Below are 27,702 nucleotides of genomic sequence, written 5' to 3' on the forward strand. Positions count from 1 at the left end.
TCCCCAAAGCGACTGATGATCAGAGACCCTTTTCAATTTAAGTTGGACATATACCATGAGTGAAAAGTAAATTTTGGTTGTACTAAAGATTTTGGACATGTTTGTTATCACAGCCTGCTTGAACTAATACTAAAATTTGTGCAAGTTAAATACTTGGAGTACACTCCATTATATTCTTTGAAGTATGAGGTAATCTCAAAAAAATAAATAGTCTTATGAAAAATTAAACATAAACACAAATGCCAAATGACTACTCAATTAACAATTCATAATGTCCCCATTATAGCTTCATTAATTTTTACCTACACACAAAAAAGAAAGCATAAAACACACCTTCATAAGAGAATAAAACAATTTTTATAAGAAGAGAATGTGTGTAGGAATGGAGTACTCACATTTAACATAACAGTGCTATATCCATCTTCTGGTTCTGTTCCATTGACAAAGAGTGACTCTGGGCTAAATTCAAACACACCATGAGCATGGTCAGAGGCTGCTATTGTCACTAGAATCTGGGAAGCCACTCCTAGACTGGCTGCATGAACAAGTTCCAATGAACAGCAAAAATAAAAGAATGTTAATCAGTAATTGACAAACAACAGGAAAAGCCAAGAAACAACTTCATGAAAGAGCTGTTGCTTTGACTGAACACATAATTTGTTTTAGAAAGAAAGGCAGACACAAATGGTTGCCACACATATTCATGTTTTATGACCTTTTTCTACTTTGGCACCAATGTGATATACAAGTGCTGCATAAGCTCTTGGAGATAAATAAGGAAAACTTGATTTACTTTTTCATCTCTGTGAAAGAGGACATTCATTCACACAGTGTATATGAGGAAGGTCTCTCACGACCTTTACTGACCTCAAAAGAACATGAGCCAGAATTACTCTAATCTTTATGAAACAGTAGTTTCACTATGATTTTAGTCAACTGGACTAAACAGATTCTTGGTTTCAAATATGCATTAACTCTGGTTCTACTTTTTGCATCTTAGTATAATATTGATTTGTCTCTCTGATCCCAAATAGACCATACTAAGATCTGAGGAAGAATTTTAAGTTTTCCTAATACCCATTTTCACTCTTTATGTTTTATTAATATTTGCAGACAATAAAATGAACAATTCTAAAAATAATACAGTAGCTATATGTACAGATTATGTGACACATTGATGGAAGTTAGAAATGAGGAGAAGGAACATGAGTTCTGACATTGGAAAAATAAGCAGTTGAGGGTTAGAAAGTGCTCTCTTTCTAAACATTTTAAACAAAATTATTCTAAACATCTATCCACATATGTAAAAAATATTTGAGTTAAAAAGCTGAATCATGTTTGTATATGAATCTACTTGAAAAGACATCTTCTTTTCAATTATCCCTCATTAATTGATAACTTTTTCTCCTTATTTATTTCCTTCCTAACTTCTTTTTCCCATTTGTTTTGATCAAATGTTACATATAAAGACTCATGGTTATTTTTTTACAGAAAGTAAATGTGATACATTTAACATGAAATTATAAGCGTTCTATTTACCTCTTTTTAGATATTCAAAACTGTCTATTTTTTTTTTTTTTTTTTTTTTGGTATTAGGGATTGAACTCAGGGATACGCTACCACTGAGCCATATCCCCAACCTTTTTATGTATTTTATTTAGAGACAGGGTCTCACTGAGTTGCTTAGGGCCTCACTGTTGCTAAGGCTGACTTTGAACTTGAGATCCTCCTGCCTCAGCCTCCCAAGCCGCTGGAATTACAGGCATGTGCCACTACGCCTGGCAAAAACTACCTTAAATTTTTTAACAATCATTTTTATAAATGACATTCAAACAAAACTTTCCAATCAGAATCAGGAAATTGCAGTAAGTTCATCAGGGAGAAAAGCCTGAGCATCAGAATCAGACAACGATGTGATTCTGACTACATTACTTTCCAGCTATATAACTAAAATCCTAGAGCAAATAACATTTCATAAAGTTGCTTTGACAGTTAATGAGATGAAATATGTGAAGGACCTACACTTAGTAGGTGCCAATAAAGATTTTAGTACTACCAGCACAGTGCTGGATGCCTGCAATACCAGCAACTTGGGAGGCTGAGGTAGGAGGATTGCAAGTTCAAGGCCAGCCTGGGCAATCTAGTGAAACCCTGTATCAAAATCAAAGTTAAAAAGAGCCAGGATGTAGCTCAGTAGTAGAGTATTTGCCTAACATTAACAAGGCCTTGAGTTCAGTGTCCATTACCAAAGCACGGAGGAGTGGTTAGTATTTTTGTTTCTAAAAAGAGAAAAATAAGTGAAAATAAAAAATATGTACTAATAAAGAATCTTGGAACAGCTGCTTACCACGTTTGTGAATAGTTGGAAGGAAGAATTCCATGTCCCCATCACCACTACCACTGCCATCAACCCTAAAGAGTTCAGTCACTTCACAGGAGAGACACAAAGACACAACCCACACAACACACATTGACACAATGAGAAAATGAAGAGCTCTTAAAAATATCAAGCAAAGAGGAAAATGAAGTAACAATCATCTGATGATAGTCATTCTTGCACAGAATACAAATTTTTTCAAAAGGTAATGCTGTAACATCTGTCAAACTACCAAATTATCAAAAATTTTTTCATGGTTTCAGGAAATGCTCCATGGAAATTATGATTGGCATTTCATATTTCCAACCATTTAAATGATTCTACTTTTAAAATTTCACCTATTTACAACAATGTAAATTGCTTTCTAACATTTTAAAAACTATTCATATGAATATTAACCAGGCTCAGCAGCACATACCCATAATCCCAGCTACTTGGGAGGCTGAGGCAAGAACATCATACATTGGAGACCATCCTTGGTAATTTAGGAAGACCCTGTCTCCAAATGAAATAAAAGGGATAGGGATGTAGCTCTGAGGTAGAGCACCCCTGTATTCAATCACTAGTATCGGGGCGGGGGGGGGGGAAGTGTGTGTGTCTGTGTGTGTGTGTGTGTGTGTGTGTGTGTAATCATATATCTTGTCCTATATGCCTGTGATAGTCATCTTGCCACTCAGAACCACCAATTCAAAATTTGGGAAATGCATCAAACATTTCCCTTCCACACATTCAAATCACCGTCTCAATCTTGTTCACCCTTTTGCCACTGACATTGTGGAAAGAACCTTAGATAAATAGATAAAAATTCTACTTCAGCCCTGGTTGTGAAAGACACCCATTTTAAAACCATCAGCAATACACTAAACTCTGTGGCATCTCAGTTTTCTCACCTTCAAAAAGTCCTGTCTTTCATAGAAATATTGTAAAGTAATAGAAATATTGTAAAATCAAATAATATAAAACATGATAAAAATATAAAACGCCTTGGCAATATATAAGGATCATAATAAAGATTAAGCATTTTTACACCTTTGATCCAATACATCTTATATGCCAACCATTATATTTGCCAAATGTTTACGAAGATGATGGAAAGGGCAGTGATAATAGCAATAAAAAAAAAAACAGAATAAGAAAAGCAAAACTACAGCTATACATATGTGCTCCTGCCAATATACTTGATTGACAGGCAAGTTTAAGGTTAACCTTGTTCTCAGTCTTTCCTCAATAGAGTTGGAAAGTTATAGCACCCAGGACCTACAATCATCTTACAGACATAAGAAGCAAAATAGATTCCCAGCAGCTATCTAGGCCTTGCTCTCACTTCTACATGATTATATAGGAGTCATAAGAAACAGGTATAAAGTTCAGCACCACATATATTTTGGTTAGCATAAAACATCTAGTCTGACTGTGGTTACCTTATATAGAATCATTTTAGAGAAAAAACAGTATGGAATAAGAGCTACTTCCTGAACTTTGAAAGAATTTAGCTCCACAAGCTATTTTACAATTAGTAAGCAGTCCCTAGGTGTGAATGAGTCTAGGAGTCACTGTTTGGATACCTTTTTCTGCAATCCAATTCACTGAGAAAAAGTAGATTCACTGCTACTATTGTTTATTAAGAAACCTCAAGATTCGTTTTCAAATGAGAACTCCTGCTCAATTACTATGTAACAATATATATTTGAGAGATCTGAAGGAAAGTTTCTACCAAAAAAAACATAAGTATCGATATGATCATAAATATCATCTCAAGAATATCTAATATTTGGGGTTGGAGCTGAAAGTCATGGTAGAGCACTTGCCTGACATGCGAGGTCCTAGGTTTGATTCTCAGCACACAAAGAAAAGAAGGGGAATATTTGATGTTTCATTATTAATTAGTATTGGGTACAGCCACTAATATTCTTTCTTTTAAGTAAATGAGTATTTCTAACTCTAAATGATACAAAGAGAAATTTCTCAAATACTTTTTGTTTACTTTTTATTAATGATTTGAAGATGTGAGGACTTGTCTCTGGAGGGCAAGCAAAGATGGCTTTTTTATATGCCACTTGCCAGAGGTCATCCAGGACATTTTTACTACTTCATGCATTCACCAAGCTGAGGCACTGTTTATTTAATCACTGCCTTACTCCCAAACACTGGCTCAGTCTCTGTTGCTTTTCCCTGGCTTTTGGGAACATAGGAAAGGGTTTGCATACTTATCCTAAGTCCTTCTTTATACAAAAAGACAATTTTAATATATCTATGCTACCCAATCTCTACCTTTGGATAGCTTATACAACATGACTCTCTTCATATAGATGATGCAGATGATGGTAATAATGATACAATAATACCAGGTTTTGTAATGAAAGGGATTGTGCTGGTGAATACCCTATAAATTTCAATTTCTTATACTTACAAAGGTAATACAATGCATACCACATGTATTCTATAACAACCCTAGCAGCCCCTGATAATCACTCACATTAATACTTGTGCAAAGAAGCATGTAAATAACTCAGCTAAATATAACAAATAGCTTCACTTGCATGCACATGATATGAAATATGTTTTAACTCCAAAAATCTCTGAAAAATTAGAACTTTCTGAATATCAGATTGAGAATAAGATATTAGTGACCTTTGTTTTTATATGTGGAAATAGCTTTAATAGGGCTATTATGAAAATTCAAAAGGGAAGAAAGAAAAAGGGTAATTTTAGGGGCAGTTAGTATGACAATTATAATTTGGGGATTTAGAATAAGTGTACTTTAGGGAAAGATCAAAGCGTAATAAAAGTGAACTGAATAATACAATATGTAGTATTCATATAATATATCATATAATAAATCGAGATATTACTGAGAACTAACCAAAGGTTATAGAAAATTGAGTTGAATATTAATTTATAAAAGTAATAACTAAAATTTCATAGAGAAAGTAATTCATTCATTAAAAGAAAAAAAAGTAAGGTTAATTCAAAGAAACTTCTTTAATGGAATCTGCTGTCATCACAGTATGTGGAAAAGCATATATTTGATGTTTTTTTAAATTGTCAGTCTTACCTCCTCCCTCCAGGTTTAACAACTCAACTTTAAAAGATTTTTCCAGTTCAGGGATAGAATTATCAGTGATGTTGACAAAAATGTATTTATATCTTTCTTCTGGTTGAAATTCTAATGTGCCAGCAACATTCTGAAATACAAATGAAATGTTAATCAATTAAATCATAATCATTGTATATGAAATCACAAAGTGAGAATGTTTGCTTTATATCACCTTGTTAGATACTGAAACAGAAGAAGATAAGTAAATGCAAAATTTAAAAACTTCGTTGGATATTAATGGTGTTCAATGAAAATTCTAAATACATATTCTTCAATTAAATAAAGGAGATGGGCTTCTAATTTTTTAATTTGTTTATTCATCAAAAATGTAGTCAAGACAAATGATAAATCATAGGCAACATTCACAAATTCCTATAATTACTTTAATGAGATGCAAGGAATTCTCTTGATCAAGTATATTTAGAATTATTACAAATTATATAATTGAGAATTTTAAATTCTCAATGTATAATAATAATGGCATTTTTCATTCTGAGAGTCCCCTCAAGCAATAGCATATATTAGTCCATTTGGCAATATATCCTGTATTATACTTGAAACTGGAATTCATAATGTAGATCTCAAATCAGAAGAGTTCACATACTTGCAAAGAAAGAGTTATTCCAAATCAAATTCTTATTCCTTCCATTATTTCATATAAACATTTTCCTCTCAAATTATGAGAATATGTTTTAAAGTTGTTTAATCCTTCTGTGTTAGTTTCTTTGGGCAATTGTATTTCACCTTGTGAAGCTATTAATGATTTTAAAGCTAAATTGAAGTACTCTAGTGTGAAAAGCAGGTTGTACCCTGCTCTGAGTTAACTCCATGTTGTATAGAACAGCAATGCCTAACTCTAAGCTATTCTATTTTATAAATCAGCAGTTTGCCATGAGTACTTCATTTTGAGTGCAAGTGCTAATGATGAATGTCTTGGTAACTTCTCTGGGCAAACAGATAACCCCCACATATAGAATCTATTGGGAAGCATAATCCCTAGCTTCCCAGCACAATCCTAAGGCACAAACCAATAAATAAATTAATCATGTTAATAAAAATGACCACCTGTGACCTTATCAAATTAAGTCAGAATCACATGAACATATGGTCATATTAAACCTGTATCAGAGAAATCCAGTGGTGAGATTATCCATCTCACCATATGCAACCCCCTTAACCTGAAACTCGTAAAAGAGAAGCACCTAAAACAGCAGTAGGCAGAACTCACCCACATGTACTCATCATCTTATCAGATCATGTGGGGAAAGCATGATGAGGTCCACAGGTGATGGACTCTCAACTCTGTCTCTGAGGCTTCAGCTCAGCTTGAAGTCTCTGCATGATGTGGTCCTCTTAAAAACTGCCTGTCATCCAGACCATGGCCAGAATAAGTTTCATGCCCTGAATAGTTCTGTGCTCTGAAACAAGTTCCCATGGGGTGCTAATCTCTTCTGAGCACCTGTGGTGACCCTTTTACCTTTGTACCTTTGCTCTTGTCTTTGCCCCCAGTGCAGTCTCCAGAATCCTGAGGCTGTTGTTAACCCCTGTCTTAGACTTTCTGTAACATACACAGCACTGTGCAAAGTGTAATATGTGACTTGAGTGTTTCAGATATTAGTAATAAAGTTTGAAATGGAATTTAAAAAACTTGTGATTGTCCTGCTCCTGGGTACCATTAATACTCAGTGAATTGATGGTGATGAAAGTGATGTAGTGTTATTTTATTTTTAATTTATTGGTTCTTTTTAGTTATATATGATAGCAGAATCCATTTTGATACAAGCATGGATGTGGTTTGTGAATTGTCATTCAATAAATTCTGACACTATAGAAAGATACAAATGTGTCCAATGTATGTTAATAGAATAGCTTGCTCACAATACCAAGTACCAATTTCACTTGATCCCTCATTTTATTCACTTTTACAACCCTTAACCTAACACATAGCATGTGCTAGCACAATTGCTTGGGAGAGAAAAACAAGACAAATCTTTGTCTCTATGAAGAACATTCTAGAAAGAATGTTAAGCATCAACAAAAAAAAGTTGGAATAGAATAATAATAATAATAATAATAATAATAATAATAATAATAATATAATAATAATAATAATAATAAATGCTATCCAACACATACAGTTATCTCAGTGAGAAAGTAATTTTGCCTATAATTTAGTAGACTGGAATAATTCTACAATTTTTAACAACACAACTGAAAATTGTTTCCTTTCTAGGAAACGTTCTTATTTGAACTCGGCAATCTCTTACACAACAGGCCACTTTTCTTCTGGAACATATTCTTCGTTGGTATTCCAAGGAACCAGACTCTCTGCTTTTCCTTTCTATCTTTTTACCTCATCCTTTTCAGAGTTCATTGCCAATTTAAACATTATCCTATGACCTTTAAAAATTATTGTTCATTATACTCTTTAGGTTTTCTGTCTGAATAAGCTCGGCATTCTCTAGGTTTTTATTACCATGTATATGTTCCCACCTACCAAATTTCATCTCCAACCTCTGATATCCAGACTTAAATTTGAAATTCTTCCTTAATTTCTATGAGAGTCTCAAATTTGTGATCTTTCCTTAAAAACTATGTTTCATCCAGTTCTGATCATAGCATTAAATTGTGAAGCCCTGTTCTTTTAAGTAAATTACCATCAAATCCTGCCATTTTAACTCTGAAATATTTCCTGAGCCCACTTCCTTCTTTTCATTTACTTTGTCACCAACCTGATTCAAGACTCCATCACCTCTTGCCTTGCTCCAAGAAACAGACTCCTCTCTTGTCTTTCTGCCTCCTTATCTGTACCGTCTAATCCATTCTCCATGGTTCAGTCTAGTGATCTTTTATAAATGCATAACACCTTTCAAGTATTTCATCTTCTTAAAAAAAAAGAAATCCAATAAAAAAGTCTAGCTGATCTGCAAGGCCCTGAATGAACCCCTCTGTGTGCACCTTGTCTTTTATCACCACACCTAGCTCTCCACATTGTGGAAGCACTGGCCCTCTTGCATTTTCTCTGACAGCTCCTTCCCTAACTGACACCTTTGCTCAAGCCATTTTACCTATCTCGAGCAGTTCTTGCCCCTTTGTCTTTCTTCTCTGTAAACCTCAGGGATCAGCACTGTCCAACCAAATCAACACCCACCTCTCACAGATCTCATATCTTGAATACTTTCCACAGCTGTAACTCAGTAATTATCTAGCTGTTTAAAATCACTACAGACAGCTGAGATCTATGCACCTGGATAGTGCAGATCACTTTTAACTTGGTACATGAGAATAAAGTTAACAACAGTGATATCTGAAAATTCAGTTGTTTCCTCTTCCGTACATGATGCCTCCAGTCACCTCCCTTCCCTCTACATGAGCATACACACCTCATCTAAGAAATCTTATTCTTGTGATAACACAAACCAGAAAGAGTTGACACATTATAACAAATGGTAACAGCAGAAGTTATCAGGTTATCACAGACTAAGTAACAGTTTAAAGTGGTGACAGGTAACACACAGGATATCTAAGTACCCTGAGAATCCTCAGAAATGCCTCCAAGGGCATGAGCTTTCTCATATTGTGAAGGATGGGGACAGATGGCTCCTTATTTTATTTTGTTTTAATTATTAAAGAAAATGATAAAACAACTGGCAGTGAGCAGGTTCAAAGTAGAAATTTAAAAACATTGATATGAGGACTAAAGCACTGCTTTAAGAGAATGCAGAGAACACATTAAGTCAAAATGAGATGAACTAAGGACAATTTAGCTAACTGGACTGTAGTTAAAATTAATGGAATTCAGTTAGTAGCATTCTGGGCGTTGGGAGGAAAAGCAGACAAAAAATACAGAACATTGTACCTTTGTGTGGGTCTTTTTAGGAAGAAGGTGAAAAACAAGAAAATGAACATTAAATTTAAAGAAAATGAATCTTTGGAAAAACAAAAATATTGAAGAATATAAAAATCTTTCTTAAGGAGAACTGCCAAAACTGAAAGCACTTGCTCAATAAGAATACTGGCAACAATAAGACCAAGTAGGTTACTGAGTGTTACTACAGATGCATCATGTACAATACAAGGCACTTCAACATAGCCATTTATCTTCAGAATGACCCTGCTATATGATATATCTCACTTTTACAGGTAAGGAAACTGAACTTAGGAAAAACTAAGTCTCCCAAGGCCACACATTTAAAGGTGAGGTTAAATCCCAATTCTGTCCATTCTAAATCCCTAGCTTTTATATATATATATATATATATATATATATATATATATATATATATATATATATATATACATATATATATACACACACATTACTCCCCACTTGAAGAAAAAAAATGATTAAAAAGACATTTAATTTCTTTACAATCTTGATTATGTCTGATGGAGATGACAGGATTTGAAATATTATTTAAGAAACTTTTTTCTTTTTTTTTTTTTTGAAACAGGGTCTCACTAAGTTGCCCAGGCTGGCCTCAAACTTGGGATCCTCCTGCCTCAGCCTCCAGAATCAGTGAGATTAGAGGTGTGCACTACCATACCTGGCAAGAAAAAACATTTTACATGTATCTGATCCAAACCTACAACATTAAAACAAATAATATGAAAGAAGCCTATGACAAGTATAAATACAAAAAAGTACAGTAATTATTTAAGTGTCAGGTTTCAACATGATAAAGCATCTTAATTTGCCTAAAGTTAAAAGGTCAAAAGGCTATCAGCATTCATTTTCTTTGTTTCGTATATTCTAAAAGTCCCTTTCAATCCTCCAAGGATAGTGTCCTTATTTTACTCTGCTTTAGTTATTAAAGAAGTTATTTTAGAAGGACAAATGGAGCTTCAAAGGATAATGACGTACCTGGTAGTCCTCAGGACTGAAAGCTGTCAGGGACACTGTTCTATATTCCGCAGTCACCCTTCCCAGGAGTCCTTGTGCACGGACGACCAATAACCGGACCTCTCCATCCTCCTCCTGCACAGTGATGTTTGGCACACTGCTTGCCGGCAGGCTCATGGGGTCATCAGGCTGTGGGGGCAGCCCCGTGGAGAACTGCAGCAAGCCTGGAGGAGGCAAAGAGACAGGACATTCTTCTCCCAGTCACCTACAGGACAATTCCTCATTCATTTGAAGCAATTTTAATCACCAGGCCAAAATTCTGAGGGCCTTAATGTAGAAAAGATTTTAGGCAAGGGCTGGAGTTGTGGCTCAGTGGTAGAACACTTGCCTAGTAGGTGTGAGGCACTGGGCTTGATTCTCAGCACCATATATAAATAAATAAATAAAAATAAAGGTCCTCAACAAACTAAAAAATAATAATAATAATTAATACATAAATAAAAAGATTCTAGCCAAGATTTGATGAACATGCTTTGATATGAAATGTTTATAAGCTTTCATAATGTTAAAAGTATAAATGCTAATTTCCCTCGTCTTTACTCAAAGAAAGGTTTTTTTCCAAAAGAAACATCAGAAAAAGGAACACTGATGGGTTTTTAAAACATACATTTTTCAGAGGGGAGGGGGGAGAGTAGAGGATAGGAAAGGTAGCAGAATACAACAGTTACTAATATGGCATTATGTAAAAATGTGGATGTGTAACCGATGTGATTCTGCAATCTGTATTTGGGGTAAAAATGGGAGTTCATAACCCACTTGAATCTAATGTATGAAATATGATATGTCAAGAGCTTTGTAATGTTTTGAATAACCAATTAAAAAAAATTAAAAAAAAATTAAAAAATTAAAAAGATACATGAAAAAAAACATACATTTTTCAAACACATACTTTTATTTTATTTGACTGGAGTCTCTTATAAATTCTTGAACCCATTGTAGAACAGGATTAGTGGGACCTTAAAGGATTTGTAACACTTAAAAAAAAAATAACTACAAAAAACAGTGTTTCCCAGGTTTCTACCTAGATTTATATTACTTTTCAATACAAAAATATTCTTAATTTAGTAGGACAGACATCTATGATAGTTCCCTAATTAAAAAATCATAACTTTTCAGCACACGCTCCAAATTAATATAAATAGAGATAACTTCACGTCTTAAAGGCTAATAAAACATAAATTAGAAAATACTTCAATTTGTGAACATACCACCATATACTAATTTTTAAATTAAAGGAATTCTGATAGCATAAATGGAATTTTTTTTTACTTTTAAAATATCCTGCAAAACTTTCCAAAATATATTACTTAAGTTTAGAAATCTCTTTTTATTTTCTCCCATAAATAATCTCTCTCAAAATGGCAGTTTAGAAATTAAAGACCTTAGAAGTTAGAAGGTCTCAAAGAGTTCTGCTTCAATCATTTGCAAAAAGTCCCTTAAAAAATACTTAATAAAACCAAGTACACACAGAGTTGAAAGAACAGCTTTTGAACAGGGTGAGTTACCAAATGGATGATCACTAGCTTTGACGGTGATATCTGTTGTTTCCTTCTCAGGATCTATGCTTGCACCACTGGTAGGAGTTGAACCTAGTTTCCCATCTCCAGGAATTGCAGAAACCAATGTCACCCGAAAATACTCATTAAGCTCAGGAATATCATCATCAAGAACATATATATTCAGGACCTATAAATTTATAAATCCAAAGGCATTAAGCAATGAGGCATGGAGAAACTACTTACCAGAGGAAAATAAAACAGTTAAATTATATTTAATTGAAATTTCTATTTAATATAACATTTCTACATAAGTTTACACAATTAAAGCAAACATGTGTATATGTTTTTATATGTGTGTGTGGATATACATAAACATGTGTACATAAATCTATTTTTATTTTATATATAGAGAGAGAGGGAGAGAGAAAATGTGGTGAGAAGGTGCCATAACTATGAAGCAGAGAATGAGCCTCGCCAGACACCAATTCTACAAGCTCCTTGATCTTGGACCTCCCAGGCTCCAGAGCTATGAACAATAAATCTGTTGTTTAAACTTCCCATTATAAGACATTTTGTTATAGCTGTCTGAACAAACTAAGGAAGGAGCTGCATAGTAAAATTTCCTATCTTAAAGTATCCTATTCATGCAGTAATATCATGTAACGTAAGATATATTGATGTGCTATATCAATATCATATCATAAACTCATACCAAGGTCACTGGTATTGCCAGTCTCAGGGTAGAGTTCCTAATGAAGGAACTACATGATAGCATGTAGTAGGCTGGTAAGAAAGGACAGAGCAGCATGCAGGTGTCTAGAGTCTAATACCACTAATAAGTATTTTAGAAAGTAGATTTATAGTAAGAATTAGAAGTCTGGCAGAAGCAATTAGTCCAAAAAAAAGTTATGAAAGAAGTAATCATAACTCAAAAATGTTCCATAAAATTTACAGCAAATAAAAAATTCCTTTTCCTTTATTAATGGATATATCTAGTGTCCCAGAGTTTAAACACAGACCCACTTTCCAAGAAGCTTACAATCTGTTGTAGGAGACAGATATATAGAAAAACCTTTAAAATGTAATGCAGAAATGTCATGATAGAGTTGTGTACAAAGTGAGAAAGAAACAACTAACTCTACCTGGTAAAGGTTGTACAGAAGAGGCATTTGAAGCAAGCCCTACCTAATGGATTTATTACAGTTGAAAATAATAATCAGGAAGGATATTCCAAGCAGAAGATGCAACATTGGCAAAGGCATGTGCTGGGAATGGTAATTAGGTCATAAAGTCTGGAGCAGTTGAAACAGCCAGATGAATGACCAGGAGTTGGTACATAGAAGATTTTATGCTTCTATCAACAGGAATTTAGAGTTTATTTCATTAGAGATTAGAGGTAAACTTCTGAATCCTAAGCAGAAGATGGACAAAATGAGAAATCTTCCCTAAGAGGCGCACCACGGCACAATGTACATAGCATGGACAGAGAGCAAAAGGAGATGCAAGAGGAAGCCTTAAGAAAAGACTGACCTGAAAGGATGGAATTCTGAACCAATGCAGTAAGAAAAGACAAGGAAAATAGCTGGATTTGAGAACTGACTGGCAATAGATGAGGACTGAGGGAAAAGGAGGAATGAAGGGCGACTTCCTGCTATCTCCCAGAAAGAAATGGGGCAACAATCTGAAAACAAACCAAATCCAAACAGTCTCCAATCACTGACCACTGGCCTAAAAGTACCCAGACAACTCGTTTATAAAAATGCTTTTCCGAAGATTTTGATTCAGTACGTCTGAGGTATGCTCTAAATTTGGTTTCTAATCTCATTTAAATCATATTTTTATGATTACAGTTAATAGATGGAATAATCAATGTGTTTTTAAAAAAGCAGTCTAAAAATGAAAGTTATTACCTAAATCACATCATTATTCTTGAATCATGTTGTTATTTTCTTTAGGGAAAAAGAAATTTAAAAATTATGAAACATAATATTTAAATAATTCTTGACTGAAACATTTGTAACTATTTTACTTACCAAATTTGATTTACTATTTTATCTCTTCCAAATTGTATATGAATGTAAAAACAATGGTTTCCAATTACATTTTTATCGCATAATTGGTAAAAATTTCCCAAGTACTGGGGATTGAACACAGGAGCACACAAAAACACTGAGCTACATCTTTGTTTTTTATTTTTTATTTTGAAACAGTGTCTTGCTAAGTCCCCTGGCTGGTCTCAAACTTGCAATCCTTCTACCTCAGCTTTCCAAGTCACTGGGATTATACATATGCATCATCATACCGGATGTAGCTGGTAAATTTTCCACAAGAAAATCTGGGGTATCAAGTCTGTTTTGCCAAATAGAAGCATTAAACAGTTACCACACACTATCTTATTTCATAAAGAAAGAACACCTTGCTGGTCATGGTGGTGCACACCTATAATCCCAGAAGCTTGGGAGGCTGAAACAGGAGCATAGCAAGTTCAAACCCAGCCTCAGAATGTGAGGCCATAAGTAACTTAGCTAGACCCTGTCTTAAAAAAAATAAAAAAGGGAGTATAAGGGATGTGGCTCAGTGATTAAGTGCTCCTGGGATCAATTCCTAGAACCAAAAAAAATGAAAGAAAGAAAAGAAAAGAGAAAGAACAGTTCAAATCCAAGACAATATTAAAAAAAAACAGAATAAAATATTATCCTGCAAATCAAATAATTTTAGCTGTATGAAAATTTATTGGTGTCCTCATTTTACCAAAGATAAGCAAATTCTTTTTCATAGACCTATTCGCAGATAATAGGAAACATTTTTTGTTATAAACCATTTCATTCGTTTCTTTCTTCTCTCAAATTATATAGATTTGACTACTGTTCTGCTTTTTTTTATTTTAAAAATGTTTGAATGATCTCTCAACTTAATTTTGTTATCCAATTAATTTGTTGAGTCCCTCAAACTCTCCTCAAAGACTATTTATTAATCACAAGCTTTAAGTTATTTGTATGAATGCCTGATGAACTATAAGCTATTTATATTTTAATGTAAAATATTATATTGATATGAATATTCTAACATTATATATTAACCAAATATTTAAAATTCTGATACAGGAAGAAATTTTATTCCAGTTTCATTATAGGAAATATCATTTATTTATGTAGCATCTACTCAGCAGTGAGACTATTTTAATAAAACTGGAGGTAACTTGCACTTTTGAAGTACAAAACAAGTATCTCATTTCTCCAAATTTAATGTAAATAAAATGAAATTACAGTTAAAAGAATTTCTCATTGGCTGATTGGAAGAGTCCCATTAAGAACTGAATGGTTTCTCTCTGTATCAGTAATAACAAAATACTCACAACGATATACTCTCAAGCTATACCACTCTTATTATATTGGGATTAAAGAATAAATAAAACTGAACATATATTATTCAAAATTCTTAACTTTTCTTTTGCATATACTAGAATATATATGCCATGATATACACCTCATCTCCTAAGTATTTAAAGTTGCTTAAATAGAAAAAAAGCTGCAACAAAATTACAGAACAAACACAGCAGAAAAACCTTTCCAGTACACTTTCAAAGAAACAAAGAAGGCAGGGTTTACCTCAGATCTCTGCCAAGGAAGGAATGTGATCCTTCCACTGGCATTAGCAAAATCATCAACAAGGTAATTAATGCCATTAGATTCGATCTGTGAGATGGTGTAAAAAACATGTACATAATCCAGAGCTCCCCTGGTTCGCTCCACCACACATGAAATGGTAGATCCCTCCTCTGCAATCTGAAATGGAACATAAATTATTGACATGCATTATGAATATATGTATTAAAATCAGTGATAAAATTAAAATCTTTCACGAAATCTTCTCTTTAACCTAAATTTATAACTTTCCACTTTTCTTAAAGGGACTAGAAGGCCTCTACAATCCCCCAGATATACTTCTGATTGCTAAGAAGTATTTACAATCATTTGTTTCCTCTCACTCATTCATATAGATAAATAAAACAAATGAATCATGACCTCTAAACTTTATATGCAGCTCACTCGTTGAATCTCTTGTGTGCCACGATGGTGCTAGATGCTATGTTTACAAAAGATTTTTTTCCTTTCAAAAAATGCATAATCCTTTCTCTGAATAAACATAATCCTAAAGAGAAAGACAAACTTGGGATTTATTGATGATTTCAGCACAGACCAGACCACATGGGGCCAGAGGTGGGGGTAGAGAATGAAACCTGACATCAGGAAGAACTTTACAGACATAAGAAGCAATACAATATATCTGGAGGAATTATTCTGGGAATGATATAAAGTACCAAGTGGAGAGCCTCAAGGAATACCTAATGTGGAGACAACAGTCAGATCAAAAAGGACATTTGATGTCATGCTTAATATGTTTTTAATATTTTTGTAATACATATATACAAGCATAAAACACATGTGTATTTTTCAAGAAGGTAATGTTTTGATCTAAAAAAATTAATATCAGTTTAAATATGGAGCAAGAAATTGCAATATTTTAAAAAATAAGTCTTCATACTTTCAAACTCTCAGGCTATCAGTTCAGTTTTAGTTTTATGTTAGCAGATACATAATTTGGAGGGAAAAAAAGAACAAAAAACTGAAGAGATTAAAAATACAAGTATTAGCTATGCACAGTGGTGGATGCCTATAATCCCAGTCACCAGAGAAGCTGACACAGGAGGACCACAAATTCAAGGCCAGCCTCAGCAAATGAGTGAGAGCCTGTTTCAAAATAAAAAGGGCTGGAGAAATAGCTTGGCAATAGAACATCCCAGATTCAATCCCAAGTACCACAAGCAAAAAAACAATTTGAATAAAACCTGAGTTTTGCATGTGCTTTTAAACACAATTTCATCCACAAAAAATATGGGGGACACAGGAAACTGAATCCACCCAAAACAAGCTATATAGGAACACACACACCTCCAACATCTACCATCTGCCTCAGTTCACCACATGCGCTGCTACCACACTTCTCTACTTCTAGGGTTACAACTGTTCCTCCAATTTTAGATAACCTTCCTTCCTTCACTTTACAATGGCACACAAACTGAAATCCTTCCAATGCCAACTTTTACAAATATTCATAATGTTATTTTCAAGGTAATATGCTGTATATACTATAGTGTGGAAACACTAAACATTTAATGTACACAATGTTTTAATTAGGTCCCTTTCTTTTTAAATATCACTGACCAAGTTTTTGAGTAGTATTCTCCTAACCCTATCTTTTCCATAAGCTCAGGGTTTCTCACTATGTAATCTGGCATAACATGATGGCTTATAGGGACTCATCAACCATATCATGTTAGAATGAACTGTTCTCTGGGTGAGGCCATCCAACCTTAAAGGGTTGGAGAGAAAAGAAGGAAGTAACAAAAAGACCCGGATGCTTAATACAGCATCCTATTTAATTTCCACATAAAGTTTTGCATCTGCATTTTCATACTGACAGAATAGAAACCGAGCAAGTGTCTGGTAGAAAAAGTATGGCTTTAATGTCATAGACTTCTGAGTGTCTTCATTCTACCACTTGTCAAGCATTCTCAGTCTCTTCCTAAAGGAGGACCATAATGTTTCATGGACTCTGTGGAGATTTAGTGCCCCTTAAAATACAGACACATGCATAATAAAAAGCTACATGAAAATACTATCTCACGTTATAAGGAAATAAGCATGCATATATCATTAAAAAGCAAACTGATTACCATATATTTCAATTCTCATTACAATAACAATGGATTTTCTCCATTTCCCACCCTAAATTTTTTTGAGAATGAATATTTTGAATGAGTTAAATTAATAAATCATTCATCTAAGTATATAAATATTCAGCCCTTCCTTTCTCGGCAAGAGGCATGAATCAAATAGACCCAAAGATTCAGGAATCTGTGAGGGTTCCTTAGCCACTTAAATTTTTCTAAGTCAGAGAATAACCATGCAGCATCCAGGCCTAAGATAAGAGATTTTTGTTTGCAAGAATCACACTACATTTTTCAGTTAGTAAAAGCATCATCAAAATCTATAATTTTTTTAATGTTTTCAGTTTTAAAAAGGAAAAAGCAATCACTATCCTTATAAAATAAGAGTGTGTATGGACATATGCTATATATCAAAATTGTATAGAAAATTTAACAGGTTAGTACTATATTCCATAAAGCAAGCTTTATAAATTTCCAACTAGAGAAGATCCTTTAAATATAGAAGGTTCATTTAAAAAAATCACCTAGGATGCTAGGTAAAAATCTATCTTTAATTCTTATGAACTTAAAGAGAAAGGACATAATATTTGAGGTTTGCTTTTAAAACTATTTCAGATGAAACAAGATTGGCAAAAGCCTGATAATTACTGAAGTTAGGTGACGGGCACACTGGACCAGTAATTTTCTCTTGTGTATTTGTGTATGTGTGTGAATATATATATGAAACTTTTCATCAAGAAAGATATTTAATTCCACATTTTGCTTTTTCCCTCCCCTAACCAGTATGTTGATCCAGGAATGGGAACCTGAATCAAGGAGGTTTTCCAGTGGTATGCATTAAATATTTTCACCCAAGGTCTTTTGTAGACAATACCTCAAGAAACACCAGACTACATAATATAATTATTAATATGAATAAGATTAAGGCAAGGGGCTAGGGTTGTGGCTCAGTGGTAGAGCACTTTCCTAGCACATTTGGGGCACTGGATTCCATCCTCAGCACCCCATAAAAATAAATAAATAAAATAAATATTAAAAAGGACTAAAACAAAATTAAAACCTGATAGTATTTTCTAATATAAATATTCATCTAATTGACTTTTGAATCATGCTACAAACATTTAGGCCAGTGTGTGAAAATGCACAAGATCCACAGTACTCTTCGAAACCACACTCAGTAATTTCACAATAGAAACAACAGTCCTCACCACTGTTTCCTCTTTCAACTCAGGAATTTGCCAAATCTTCAGGTCAAGTATTAACAAAGGTAATGAAAAAAAACAAACAGTTTTTAAAATGTATTTACTCGGAAAAATAAAACACAGTATTCTAAGCCATGAATTGTTCTTCTGCATTAAACAGAAGATTAGTGTTAAACAATTACAAACGCAGTTAATTTTTAATTTTCTTTCATGCTTGGGTGATGATCTGTGCTATCAGATTATATTGATAATCACTTATTTCTAAAGGAATCTATTCACATAACATATGGCAGGCACTTAAAAACAAACACAGTGTAAGAAAATGTAAAAGTGTAACATAACTCAGAGAAGTATTTTTAAAGGATCTCTCTTGCCTTCAGAAAATTTGAAAGGATCAGGAGGGGAAAAAAACTGGAATTTTCAATGTCTTTGCAACAATACAATGGAAAAGAATTTATGGAAATGACAGTAGTTTTTAATTGTGAAAAACAAGTAAGTTTAAGTTAGAGTGAAGACAATCCCATGCATAAAGTAAATCCAGTTCTCAAATATTTTCTTTTAAGAACTCCTGAACAGTCATAAAATTACTGAGAACTCTAGAGGAGTTTTGCCTATACTGTTGAAGTCTGTTGATATTTATCATATGACAAATATAAAATGATCAAATTAAATATTATTTAATAACATACTTTAAATACCTATGAAAAATCCATTCTGAGCAACATATCTTTATAAGTAGCTATATTTAAAAACAAAACAAAACAGTGATAAGATCGCACTGTTTTACATTTTTACAAGTCTCTTTCATGTTGCCTTAACAAAAAACAGCTAGATTCTTATGTCTCCTTTTTGAACCAATTGTTGTTCTCTGTTATTTTACTTGAAGTATATAAAGACAATCCTGCCCTATCTAAATACATAATTGGAAAAGGATGAAGATTTGAAGTCTTTTTCAGATGATTGTATGTTTTTATCTGCAATAGTATACCAAAATTTGACGAGAGGAAGTTCCTCAACATTTAGCTGCAATGTTCAAGCATATTTTATTACATTAAAATACATTGGCCTACTTTGTACTCTGAATCAATTTTTTACACATGCATGATTTTATAATAATATGCAATGATTATTTGGAAAATATTGGTTTACTGAGTTATACATATCTTCTCTTTGTTGACACATTTCATCATACAAAATAATTATACTGGTTGATATCACTGTCAATCTTATCTGAAAAGTCTAAGTAATGGGAAACAGTCAAGCTCACTTTGGCAGATAAAAGTGCTACAAAATTCAAATTTTCATTTGAAAGACTGAATTTTTCTTATCATCAGCAAGAACTGTCAGTTGTTTTTCTTGTAATCAATAGCTCACTCTGCTTATTTTCATGAAAATGTCTGCCAAATAACCAAGTCTGAATAACTAAATGTCAGTCATTTTAAGTGAAACTGGTGTTCCATGAAAACAGAAGCTAGTTAAACTCATGACTCAAAATTTGTATAAGCACTTTTCATGGAGACAATTACGATGTTGTGATAATATAGCCAGAAGTACTTCATTTGTAATTCTTATATCATGAAATTAGCATGTTTTAAACTATGGATGGTGAATAAATAACTGGTACAATGTGGCACTGCAACCTTGATTTGTGTAAAAGCACTAGAAGCTATGTTTTTAGTATAAAATGTCATTAAAAGGAAGAAATAAAAAAACTAAAGTATTATTTAAAAAGTTAGTTTTAACCTTGTGGACCCCCTGGAAAGGACCTCAGGAAACTCCAGGGGTCCTTGGAAATGGACTCTCTGGGTTACTTTGAGAATGACTTCAGTATGCAACCAATAAATATCATTGTTGTTTATGATGATATTGACAATATTTGAGGATTCCTCCCTCAAATCACAGAGATTAAATTTTCTATTAACTTTTTAAGAATGAAACTGTGTAATCTTCATGAAAGTCAACAAAAATTTTCCTATTTTATTCATCTAAATATTTCTTTCTAATGTGGACACATTCTATTTCCATTCCATTTTGTTCTTTCCAGAACTTCAGCTTGGGTACTATGGTCTATGGAGGAAACTTCTCTCTTCTTCAATGAAAGGCTTGGCTAGTCATGTTCAAAGTCAGAAGTCAACAGGAATACAGCTACATACCTAGATAACTAAACCAATACTCACCACAATCTATCAATGAAATTTGAGAGACAAGCCAGCATTGAAATCTTAACTATAATGGTAGGTTTTAAAATTTTGTTATGTATTTTTCCCATCAGTTTGGTTGTTCATGTAGTTTAACTTAGTCAAAATACATTTTAAATCTGCACTGCTCTATGTTTTTTTCATGTTTTAATATTAAAATATATTCATAAGCTCCAACAAAGATTTATTGAGTACTTATCATACTCCATTCTTGGTAGTATAGATACAATAATAAACAATAAGACCATATTACACTCAAAGATCTTTCATTTTTGTGGTGGAGGGGGATAACCAGTAAATAAGAAGATTTTAAAATAACAGAAGGAATTTGGGAGTGTGATCAATGCTATGAAAGAAAAAATAAAACTATGGATGGATAAAGAGTTACAAGGCAGAAATAGAAATCAGTTACTTTAAATAAGATGTTCACACAGAAAATGTCTTTGGAGCTGAGGTTCCAATGACTAAACATGAAGATGTGGAACAACAGTGTTGCAAAGAGAGATCAATAATGCCCAGAGGTCAAAACTGAAGCCACACAAGTCAGACAGAAACCAAAGAAGACAACAACATGAGGACAGATCTTGAAAGGAATCTAAGTTTGCGTGGCACCCCAATAGTTTTTATAACTTGATAAAAGCCATCAGTCTTTTTTAAAATAATGATATTAACAACTTAGAGAGAAAGATGGCAGCTTAGAATCACAAGACACAGGTATGTTCAAATTCCAGTTCTTCCCATTGTATCTGAGAACCAAAAGGGGAAACTAATATTCATTAAGCACTAGTAATCACTAAGCTACAAATCAGTCATATGACTTGATCATTTCCCACTTACTTCAACTTGGGTTATCTTCTTCCTTGTGCCTGAAAATGTCAATTTCTTGTTCTTTACTATAAAGAAACTAATAATTAATATGTGCTGCACCTATAATATGGACTTTCAGAAAGGCAATAAAATTTGATATATAAAAGTTCTCTGAACATTCATATAAAGTAGTTTCATTGTTGATGAACATATTTCTCTTAAGTTGTAGATTTTTATGATGTTTGTTCTCTCTAGTTAAGAGGTACTCTACTTATGATATAAAAAAATATGACCACCATTTGAAGATCTCTTATGATATAACCAAACCACAGAGCTAAAGGGACTATGTGACATTTCAGAGAGCCAGGCATTCCCATTTAAGCTACAATGATGCCTGTGCCATAGATAAATTTTTCAAGTCCTATACACCCCTATTTTTCTTACTCATTTCAATTTACATAGACACTCTTCTAAATCTATCAGAATCAACTTGCAAAGGGAAATGTTCTCCTGTTTCTTGGCAACATCCATAGACATTGAGCTGTTGCTGTCACACAAAACACCTGTGAAGTGGTTTCATGCACTCTCATATTACTGCATGGGAAACCAAGATGATTACTAATCTTTGAAAACATGGAAAGAACTGATAAGCACAGTAAAACTCCTAATGAATTTAGCTGGCCAAGAAGGTTGGCAAGAAACGCATCTACAGACAACACTGAAGAATGTTATAACAACTAAAGTATGCTTTGGACAAGGAAAAAACCTCAAAACTCATATTTGAATAAAATTTCATTAACAATTATATATACTAGCTTTCAATACATATCAGTTCATTTACTTATACAGTATCCAAAGCAGTACCCAAAAGTAAATTATGTGTGGAATATGACTTGAATTTTCAAAATGCAGTAACTTTAAGGATAATTGCTAAGATTTACTTGCTGTCTTGTTTAATTTATTTATTTATTTATTTATTTATTTATTTATTTATTTATTTATTTTAAGTACCAGGGATTGAACTCAGGAGCACTCAACCACTGAGCCACATCCCCAAGCCCTATTTTGTATTTTATTTACAGACAAGGTCTCACTGGGTTGCTCAGTGCCTCGCCATTGCTGAGGTTAGCTCTGAACTCGCGATTCTCCTATCTCAGCCTCAGGAGCTGCTGGGATTACAGGAGTGTGCCACCAACTCATTAATTTGAATCAAACTGTGAATTTATAAGGGCAGAGACTGCAATTTATATTTGTAAGCACCACCTATACCACACACTTCTGGCCCAAAAAGTAAATACTTTGGCAATCTTACCAAATAAAAGAAAGCCCAGACCCAAACAATCTCACCCATAATAAAATTTTTAATTACAAAATTTTCCAGTTCACTGCTTACCTCTGGTATACAAGCTCCTGTGAAACCAAACAAGCCATTGGCATTGTCACTCTTTTGTATGATTAATCTTGCTGTAGTATTTTCTTCAGAAATGTGAGCTCCTCCATATACAGAGACTAGTTTAAGAATGAATAACTCTTCTCCTTCCTCTTCATTGTCATCTCTTGCAGAAATAATAAATGATTTGTTAGTTTCTCCCTGTCTGAACTCCACATATCCAGAAATAGGATGTAAATCATTCTTTGAAGGCATAGCATGAAGTTCATAAATTTCTTCAAGGGTCAGTTTCCTCTCATAAGACCTTACATCCTGCATCAGACCTGTAAACCGGTCATTACCATTCATTCCTGCCCCAACTCTCAATATTCCAGGACCTGAAATGAGACAGAGGTTTAAATGCTACATATCACCTGTCATGTCCTAAATTGTAACTTAATTTAGAAAGCAATCCAATCTCATTGAAAAATATTTTTATATGTAAAAATTTAATGTAACTGATATACAAATTAAGGTTATGTTCTACTATGATAAGCAATGAATCTATTAAGCAATAACTAGAATTTATGAAATGTTGAACTAATGAAATTGACAACTATCTTCAAATTAAATAATAGCCTTATAAGTCATTCTGTCAGTCTGTCTAAAACCATTTTAGGATTTAAAAATAACTACACACATATACACATAATCAAGCATGTATGTTGTGTGTATGTGTATTTGGATACACATTTCTTCATGACTTTTTATTAAATTTACTTGCCCGTCTAAAAATGGAATGGTTTAATTCAGTCACAACTTTAAAAATTTAGTATTCCTATTCTTAGAGAACTTCAAAGCTTGATGTATTAGAAACTCATCTTGAGCTAAATGAAGTAAGAATTCAGAAAAAAAAAGGAGTTTCCATGAGTCAAATATATTTCTTTATCCAAATAACTAGTGGAATAAATACAGAAATCAAAGCATTTCTTCCCAGAAACATTATATGTGAGTCTTAGGGACTTTTTATAATAACATGCAGCCCAACAATGTTACTTCAATCTCAATGACAACACTTCTCAGGATTTTACCAGTTCTTGTTTGTCTCCTTATTCCTTGCCTAACAATTCAGCTAAGATAATGAATTATGTAAGGTGAGAGTTTGGCAGTGATTCGGGAAAAGAATGCACTAAATGTTTCCTATCAATAGTCTCAACGAAGGCAGTTTTACAAATTGTTACCCAGGTTGCTCCTTTAGTGAAGTCACAAGTATTATACACATTATCACAAGTGTGCCTACTATGGAGACCACCTTCCTGCCCAGTAAACCAGAACCATTCCTCTGAACTCCAGGCTGGTGATAAATCCTACGATGTGCTCCCTCCTCTAGAGTTATTTATCAACTTTAATGACATAAGTTTCCCAGTCCTCATAAAACTATCTGTTGCAGCCAAGAGACTGCATAGAGTCAAGGATATAGAAGTGGGTAGGAGGGAAAGGGAGAGAAAAGGGAAATTGCATGGAAATGGAAGGAGAACCTCATTGTTATACAAAATTACATATAAGAGGTTGTGAGGGGAATGGGGGAAAAAAAAGGAGAGAAATGAATTACAGTAGATGGAGTAGAGAGAGAAGATGGGAGGGGAGGGGAGGGGAGGGGGGATAGTAGAGGATAGGAAAGGTAGCAGAATACAACAGTTACTAATAGGGTATTATGTAAAAATGTGGATGTATAACCGATGTGATTCTGCAATCTGTATTTGGGGTAAAAAATGGGAGTTCATTACCCACTTGAATCTAATGTATGAAATATGATATGTCAAGAGCTTTGTAATGTTTTGAACAACCAATAAAAAAAAAGAAGTGGTCAGCTCTTCTTTAGTTTTGTTTCTGTGATGAACTAAAACAATACTGTGTTAAAAGATTATATTGGGTTTTGGCTCCTCTATGACTTGGCCATGTGATGCTAGTTAATTTATTTACCAATTCTGACTTGTATTTTCTTACCTATAAAATATTTAATAAATTATAGTGAAGTTAAAATTTGGTAATGTATGAAAAAAAACATTTAAATATAAAACACTATATAAATTTGAGGCATTCTAAATGCTTTGTTTCTATGACTACTTCTCTGGAACAAACATCATCAATATTTCTCTAATTTTAGAGAAATTTAACTATTTAAGCTAAAATGCTAAATCATCCAAAACAAAAAAAAGTTATAAAGACACTACAATATCATAATGGTCCCTTCGGAATGGAGAGAACATGGTAATATTCCCCTTACATTTTTTTAAATTTTTAAATATATATATATATTTTTTGAACCTTTACTTTATTTATTTATTTTTATGTAGTGCTGAGGATAGAACCCAGCACCTCGCACATGCTAGGAGCACTCTATCACTGAGCCACAATCCCAGCCCTGCATCTTAATATTATTCTATGCTTTTTAAATTTTGTAAAATGCATATATATTACTTTGACAAGGAAGTAAAAATTGGTGATATATATATTTTTATAGATATAAAAATTTCAACAATACACTTAATGTTTATAATGGTGATCTTAGAATTATAGTAATGAGAATGATTGTTATTTTTTGTTTTATATGTGTACTTTTAAATTTTCCTAGATTTCTGTATTGACCATACAATTATTTCTTTGAAAATACAAATTTTTGAAACCATCACAAACCTACCAAAATGGTTTTCTAAAGATAAAATAAGCATTGGTGAAATGGTACTTTGATACACCAAAAGTGATAATATAAATAGGTTCAACTATTTTGGAAAACTGCTAGGTTTTATCTATTAAAACTGAATAAACACACACACACACACACACACACACACACACACACACACACAATGATTCAGCAATTCCATCCCCAGGAATAGACAGCCGAGAAAATTTCATCCAAAAAACTTATGTAAGAATATTCAAGAGAAATGCTGAATGTAATAGCCAAAAATTGGAAACAATGCAAACAAATTTAAAATACCATGAAAAAATACTGTTCTAATTACACAATGGAATACTATAAAAACATGAGCATGAGGTATGTAAAATAGGCAAAAATATGGATGAAACTCAAAAACAATACTGAGCAAAATAAGTCAGAAATTCAATTCTATTTACCTAAATTTTAATACAGGAAAAATCAATATTAATGCTCTTAAAAAATACCAATCATAGGTGGGCAGGGTAGTAAGTTACTAACTAGAAAAGAACCACCAGTTACTTCTAGAATGCTCTATTTCTCGATTGAAGGCTGGTTACACTAAGTGGGTGATGAAACTAATGATATTCAAGTTTTATAGTTCATCTGTCTGTACTTACAATACTTATCATTTATACACTTTTAATATGTTTTCCTTTAAATTAACACGTAAAAATACATAGGGTACATCTGACGTTTCAATACATATGTACAATATGCAATGATCAGATCAAGGTAAAAGGCATATCTATCACCCAGACATTTTTCATGTTGGGACGTGCAAAATTCTCTCTACTAGTTATTTTGAAATATTCAATTATTTGTTGTCAACTACAGCTAACCCAATGTGCTATGTAAAATTAGAAGTTATTCTACACCCCTGTACCCATTTATCAACCCTCTCTCCTACATCCTTCCCAGCTTCTGGTCACCACGATTCTATTTTCTATTTCTACAAGATTAACTTTTTAAATTTCACATATAAGTAAAAACATGTGATATTTGTTTATGCACCTGATTTCCTTCTCTTAATATAATGTTCTCTACTTCTATTCATGTTAGAATTTCATTCTTTTGTGGCTGAATAATATTCCATTGTATATATATATTTTTTTTTCTCATCCATTCACCTAGAATAATTCCATACACTGTCCACTATGAATAGAGTTTCAACAAATGTCACTTTGACATATTCAGTTCAATTCCTTTGATTGGATATATACCCAAAGCAATTGCTGGTCCACACGGTAGTTCTATTTCTAGATTTCTGAGGAAAACTAGAATACTGTTTTCCACAATGGCTATACTAATTCATATTCCTACCAGCAGTGTATGAAAGATTGCCCTTCTCCACGTCCTCACCAATATTTGTTATTTTTTGTCTTTTTGATTACAGTAACCATTTTAAGTGGGTGAGATGATGTCTCATTGTGGTTTTGATTTGCATTTCCCTGATAATTTGTGATATTAAACATTTTTTTCATATACTCGGTGTAATTCATGTAATCTATTTTGAGAAATGTCTGTTCAAGTAATTTGACTAATTTTTAATTTGATTATTTGGAGGGTTTTGCTGTAGAGTTGTCTGAGTTCCTTATATACTACAGAAACTAATCCCTTACTGGATAAATATTTTCCTTTTTGCAGATATTTTCTCCCATCCCATAGGCTCCCTTCTCTTATGTTGAATTTTATTGAATGCTTTGGCTGTACTGATTGAGATGACCATATGATTTTTAATCCTTCATTGTGTTTATGTTTGATATTGATCAATTTGCATATCTTGAAACATCTTTA

The 27,702-nt window shown here is 33.1% G+C and overlaps 1 protein-coding gene across 1 annotated transcript in view; it reads right to left on the reverse strand.

Moving 5' to 3' along the window:
* Positions 1-27,702, reverse strand: part of Adgrv1 (adhesion G protein-coupled receptor V1) — a 522,757-nt gene that overhangs the window by 454,957 nt on the left and 40,098 nt on the right. Inside the window, exons 20-26 of the mRNA XM_076857025.2 lie at positions 23,208-23,581; positions 15,485-15,661; positions 11,883-12,063; positions 10,339-10,541; positions 5,433-5,562; positions 2,348-2,428; positions 396-535 (exon numbers count right to left, since the gene is read on the reverse strand). Of these exons, the coding sequence (XP_076713140.2) occupies positions 396-535; positions 2,348-2,428; positions 5,433-5,562; positions 10,339-10,541; positions 11,883-12,063; positions 15,485-15,661; positions 23,208-23,581 (1,286 nt within the window). The remainder of the gene's footprint in view (positions 1-395; positions 536-2,347; positions 2,429-5,432; positions 5,563-10,338; positions 10,542-11,882; positions 12,064-15,484; positions 15,662-23,207; positions 23,582-27,702) is intronic.

The sequence above is a fragment of the Callospermophilus lateralis genome, chromosome 5 (genome assembly GCF_048772815.1).
Source record: "Callospermophilus lateralis isolate mCalLat2 chromosome 5, mCalLat2.hap1, whole genome shotgun sequence".
Taxonomy (NCBI): Eukaryota; Metazoa; Chordata; class Mammalia; order Rodentia; family Sciuridae; genus Callospermophilus; species Callospermophilus lateralis.